We start from the raw sequence: 6,102 nt of genomic DNA, 5'->3' as shown, positions 1-6,102 counted from the left end.
ATATATATATATATATATACCTCATTACAGATGATGTGTCAGTAAAGGCAACATTGAATCCCTCCATCACACAGTAATTTATGAGAAGCTATTGCTTAAGGATGTCCTCTAAAGTTTACCTTAGCCTTATGCCACTTGTGGTCATACAAACAGTGACAGGAATAAGAAGTCAAACAGCCTGAGGAGTAAAATATGGACAGAGACAAACTCATGTTACACACCCATCAAAACAAAGCAACATGGAGGCTAATGAAGCAAACAGTCTGCACAGGGACTGCTGGAAGACAGAGATTAGTGCCCAAGTATTTCCTTCTATGTTCTTATGCCTGCTTTAGATCATCCGTATGTGTACCCTGTCTTCTAGTTTAACCTGGTGTGCGACAACAAGTGGAAACAGCCAATGTCCTCTCTCATCTACTTCCTGGGATCACTTTGTGGCTGTTTCCTCTCTGGACAGATCTCTGACCGGTAAATTCACAGTTTCAGCTCAAGCAGTCTCTAAAGTTAGCAAACCTGCAATGTTTTTCACTAAAATATGTCTGCTAGTTAGCTGTGAGCTAACTCATGCAGGACTAAATAAAATAAAGGATCTATCTTCCCAAATCTCGGTTACCTTTAAGTTTGAGCTAAATGAACTCCATTTTGTTGTTGATAAATCCTAATGTAGGTGCACTGAGCACATGACTCTTTTGCTCTTGGTTAATAATAATAATAATAATAATAATAATAATAATAATAATAATAATGTATACTTTATTGATCCCCATGGGGAAATTACTTGTTTTTTCTCTGCATTTGACCCATTCACTCAGTGAAGCAGTGGGCAGCCACTAAGCAGGCGCCCGGGGAGCAGTGTGTAGGGACAGTACCTTGCTCAGGGGTACCTCAGGGTAGCTGTCATGCTAGCTGCTAAAGCCCTGTTGAGGCTAATGGGCCTATTTTGAGGCTGTTGAGGCTAATGGGCCTATTTTTTAAGCATTAACATCTAAATAGAAAACTGTATGTGCCCATGTTGTGGCTGATTGCTGTCTTGCTGTATTTTTACTGTAGGTTTGGCAGGAAACCTGTTCTGTTCAGTTCCATTTTCATACTAAGTGTCTTCAACATCGCTTTGAGTTTTGCTCAGTCCTGGGCCGTCTTCAATGTGCTTTTCTTCATGGTGGGCATGGGTCAGGTCAGCATTTGCATAGTTCTTCTTGTACTTGGTAAGTGTGTTTCTTTATTTCTAGGATAGTCTGCTCAACTGCTGCTGTTTTTAATGTAATAAGCCTTCGGCCAACACCTAAAATGAAACAAAAAGGAAACCACTTGTCTTGTATTGTCAACTAGTCACAACCTTTGACTGACTTTTCTGATTTACACATGTGCAGTAAACAGATAACAGAAAACAAAATATTTTATTGGACATTAGTTGTAATATAACATTAAGTACAACTTCCTGATTTCCTTTAAACTTTGCCTTTTCGTCACAGGTTCTGAGCTCCTAGTTGATGTTCCAAGAGTTCTCTTCAGCAGCCTTGCTTTGAGCTTTTTCTATTCAGCTGGTATGGTGGCATTCCCTGGCACTGCCTACATAGTCAGGAACTGGAGATATCTATCAGTGTTAATGGCTTTGCCTGGTCTGGCCTGTTTCCCCCTTTGGTGGTAAATTGACCTCAGTACACTACTAGGATTTTTGTTTCTTGAGTATTTGCTGATTTTTTCAGCAGATTTTTTTTGTTCAGTAAATAAAAGGTTGTTGAGGAATTTGTTGAACTGTGGAATGTGTTAAGCTAATGTAAACTAAATGTGCGCCTCCATCCATCCATCCATCCAGTCTTCCATCCATGCATCCATCCATCCATCACTTTGTTCCACTTCCTCAGATGCCCTTTTCCTTCCATTTGGGGGATCTTGAGACAAAAGAAAGGGATTTATAATTTTTTATTCCAGTTCCCGTTCTCCCCATAGATCTCCTCCCAACTGAACGTTGTTAAAGGCTCATTTCTGTTTAAACCTGTTTTGATTTGATGATCAAAGTTCCAAGGTTGTATCTGCAATCTCATTCATTCAGTCACAGTCAAGCATAAAGTGTTAAATAAAAAATCTTTGGCTTCTGGCAAAATACATTTTTCACAGATTTTTACAGTTATCATTATGGCGCTCAGATGATCCACTGTGGCCACCCGTACAGGGACAGCCAAAAGAAGACGTTCGTGGCATCCAGATAATTTCTAACTCATCGCATCCAGATAATTTCTAACTTTTCCAGCATCTGCTTGATGAATAAATAATACTCTCTCAAACACAGATAGATGGAGCAGGAGGCTCTTGTATTTTTCTTCAGTTTCCACCTGTGCTGACTTGACTAATAAACTACACATTTGTGTCTGTCTGTCCACCAGGCTGGTTCCAGAATCTTCTCGCTGGCTAGTGTCCAAAGGCCGTTTTAAAGAAGCAGAACTCCTGCTAAGGTTTGCTGCTCTGGAGAACGGAGTGGAATTTCCATCTGACCTCTTTCGCTCAGCAAAAGTAAGAGCCTCTGACCTTATCCTTGTCCAACGTGTACCACACTAAACTACATTGGATAATGTAATGAATTTTCTATGTGGCACATTGATCAGTCTCAACAGTCTGAACAGTCGCAGCAACCCGAACAACCTCAACAGCCTGAACAACCTCAGCAACCTGAACAACCAGCACAACCTGAACAACCTCAGCAACCTGAACAACCTCAGCAACCTCAGCAACCTGAGGTTTCTGGTTACCTGGGTCTGCTGAGGAACACAACCACTCGAAGTATCACACTCGTAGTGTGGTTTCTCTGGTGAGTGCCTTCCCCATGAATCTATGAACTCAACGAACTGAATATAAACCAGACTAAAACCACACTCAGAAGTACACGTGAAACTAAAACTAGAGAATAGAAATATAAAGAAAACTCAGAATGCTGGTTTTGGGCATCAGTGACTCTGACATGTTTTACAACTGCTTATTGATGTAATTGACTGAGCGATCCTAACTGGATTCGTTTTATTTATTTATTTTTTGTTCTCTTGTTGTTTGCAGGTTTTCTTTGAATGTGAGCTACTTTGGATTATCATTCAATATGACTACTCTCCATGGCAACCCCTTTCTGAACTACACCTTGCTGTCACTAATGGATATCCCGGCACACTTGGTCAGCTGGTTTAGCGCAAAATATTTTCCTCGCCGCGTGTCCTTTATTGTCTTCTCCCTGCTGTTGGCGCTGGCACTCTTCCTCATCCAGATCACTTTGCACAGTAAGTGAGACCACTGTCCTTTTCTTGCTCTCTTTGTGAATATAACTGTCATTGTGTTGAAAAATATCAACACAATAAGCCTTTTCAACAAGGCCTCACACACACAGCCACTATGTTAGAGGTGCTGCCCTAAATGAGATTTATAGACAAAATAGACAAAACAAGATTATTTGAGGGAAGGTAAACCTGCTCACCAAATGTTTAAAAATAACTTGTTTCACTCCTCATAAGCTTAAAGTCCTTCTCCTCCCTTCAGAGTATCACAACATCACCCTCACCCTGGTGCTGATAGGTAAATTTGGAGTCCTGGCTTCTGAAAGAATCCTGCACCTGCTCACTGGAGAGCTGTCTCCCACAGTCATCAGGAATACAATGTTGTCGTCTGCTGCCTTATTCTCCAGAGTGGGGTCCTCTATCACCCCATACATATTGCAGCTGGGTGAGATATTTGGCATCACAATCACCCCATTTTCCCCCCAACAAAAGAAAAAAAGAAGAAGAAGAAAAACGTTAAATTTGGGACAACTGTTACAACTGACGATACTCGTATTAAAAATGTCCTAAGTTTACTCTCCAACACTTTCTACTGGTCTTGGGTCTGAGAAAAGAATAAAGCTATGGAGTGGGCTATGATGAAAAAAAATCTCTTTAATCAAATAATCCAAGACAGTAAATGTTGAAATTAAGTAAATTTAAAAACTTCGCTAAACTTCGTTTTGAGGCAAGAGCGAGAAATGATTGAGAAAATTGTGCAGCGCATCAAAAAACAGCAGATGGAAAATTGAACAACTAATTCTGTTTCAATATGTTTTTGTTACGACGTCCTTGTGCTCTATTCGGTGCCCTGTAGGCTTCTAATGATCTTAATAGCCGTCTGTTTTTCATTTACATGTTTTCAAAGCATCCCTACTTTTGTGTAAACATCATACTAGGATAATTATTCTGCAATAGAGCACTTTGTAGTGTACACAGAACCTTTATGCCTTTTTTATGAGACAGGTGTCATTGTGTAGAGATGAAGTTTTAGTTCACTTTAATGACAAAAGCATCCTTAATGCTCAGCTTCTCAACTCTAAATCTAACAAACTGACCTGCAGCTCAGTGATGACAGAAGTCTGTAGCAGAGAAATAATCTGAATAATGGGCTCTGGTTTTGTCTGCAGCTGTGTTCTACGAGTTCCTGCCGTGGTTGACTGTGGGTCTCCTGTCAGTCATCGGTGTCTTTGTCTCCCTTTTCCTTCCGGAGTCATTTGGAAAACCGCTTCCTGATACCATCGATCAGATGCAAGTCATTAAGAAGTAAGCTTGTCTATTGATTATGCTAGTAATGCTGCTTTTGCAGGTTGTATATTCAGGTGCGTTCATATCTGCACTCTATATAATAGATATCCTATGAATGGATTGTAATAAAAAATATATAAATAGGGAAATCTGGTTTGATTGTTTACTGCACTGCGGTCTTAAAGTGTTATGTGGGTAGGTCTGTGTCATGAGACCAGAATAAGAAATATACAGTTCATTTTGAAATATCAAAAATAAAGGTGGGTACAATGTGAAAAAAACTGAAATGAAAAAACAAAACAAATAATGCAAATATATATCAAATATCTATTGTTTAATATTGCCTAACTGATGCAGCTCTCCTCATTTGGCTTCCAGGTTCAAATTTAAAGGGCTCTGTCGCCAAAAGGATGATGGGAATTCAGCTGAGGTCTAGGAGCCAGCTGTCAGCGAGACTTCTCTGTTTGAGATCAAATGCTCAACTGCCTTTTAAAGCTCGTGATGCAGAAATGAACAAATTATTTGAATTTGCTTTTCTAGTCTTGTGTTAGCAATTGTTAGCCACATTTTTAACCATGTGTATGTTCTTTTTATTCTCTAAACTTTTTTTAATATATCCCCCCCCCAGAAACTATACGGTGTCTACCTCATCATGTAGAAAGGCCCCAGTCATGAGACCAGGAAGACCAGGAACCTTCTTGTTGTGAGGCCGCAGCGGAAATTACCACAAAAACACTTGTTCATCCTGAGCAGGAATATGGAAGTGAAACAACAAAAAGAAAAAAATTAAAATTTTAAATCAACTTGAATTTAAGTCGTGTGAGCAGTTGCTATGCTTGGATTATACGATTTAAAATTTGTGTTTAAAACTTACAATTTTTTTATATCATTTTGATGAAATAAAAAGACTTTGATTAAGGAGTTACCATAAAAGACTTGAGGGTGGAGTGCTTGCATTGGTTACTGATGCTTTGGATTGTTGTTGGTTACATAATAGAAATAACAATAATAATAGAGATGATGATAAGAACAGTATATTAATAATAAAATCCTAATAATCCTGATAAGAAAAAAATGTGACTTGTTGTGTGTATTTTCTCTTTCTCTATCCCGTCCATACAATAATAATTATAAAGACTAAAACTAACACTGAAACCAATAAAAGGTAAATTTAAAAAAATCAAAATGAAGTAAATAATAATAATTATAATAATGATAATATAATACAAAACGAAACCTCCCATAGAGGATGGGTGCCAGACTAGAATTTCTACTACACCAATGTAATAATTCACAGATAAACAGTTAAATTAAACGTTCTTTTTTCCCCACTATCACAGTGGGTCCATAGTTTTGTTTGTTTGTTTTTCAAGGATTTTTTCTGTCAATTAAGAAAAAGTTGAAAAAGTTGTATAATTACATGACATGATATTCTTTGCACTGAACTACCGGAACCTTTTCTGTACTTTTACAGATTTATCATGTACCACGATATTTATATTTGTATTTATATTTATTTATTTAGCAAAGTGGCCACGTGTGTGCCCTGATGTAAAAT

General features: G+C 38.3%; 1 protein-coding gene across 2 annotated transcripts; it reads left to right on the top strand.

Moving 5' to 3' along the window:
- The first annotated feature begins 37 nt into the window (after positions 1 to 37).
- Positions 38 to 5,590, top strand: LOC102312521 (solute carrier family 22 member 5). Of its 2 annotated transcripts, XM_005951847.2 has the most exons (9): positions 38 to 468; positions 1,051 to 1,205; positions 1,473 to 1,644; positions 2,385 to 2,511; positions 2,604 to 2,806; positions 3,049 to 3,263; positions 3,520 to 3,702; positions 4,427 to 4,562; positions 4,923 to 5,590. In XM_005951847.2, exons 1-9 carry the CDS (start codon positions 401 to 403, stop codon positions 4,978 to 4,980), a joined length of 1,317 nt encoding a protein of 438 aa, XP_005951909.1. In that variant the 5' UTR covers positions 38 to 400; the 3' UTR covers positions 4,981 to 5,590. The 2 variants fall into 2 exon arrangements, with proteins under 2 accessions (XP_005951909.1, XP_005951911.1); XM_005951849.2 differs by lacking the exon at positions 3,520 to 3,702.
- The last annotated feature ends 512 nt before the right edge of the window (positions 5,591 to 6,102 follow it).

The sequence above is a fragment of the Haplochromis burtoni genome, unplaced genomic scaffold (genome assembly GCF_018398535.1).
Source record: "Haplochromis burtoni strain Fernald_Lab_line unplaced genomic scaffold, NCSU_Asbu1 Contig_1164, whole genome shotgun sequence".
Taxonomy (NCBI): domain Eukaryota; kingdom Metazoa; phylum Chordata; class Actinopteri; order Cichliformes; family Cichlidae; genus Haplochromis; species Haplochromis burtoni.
The sequence above is the reverse complement of the archived record's forward strand: the minus strand, read 5'-3'. Positions and strand labels throughout refer to the sequence as shown.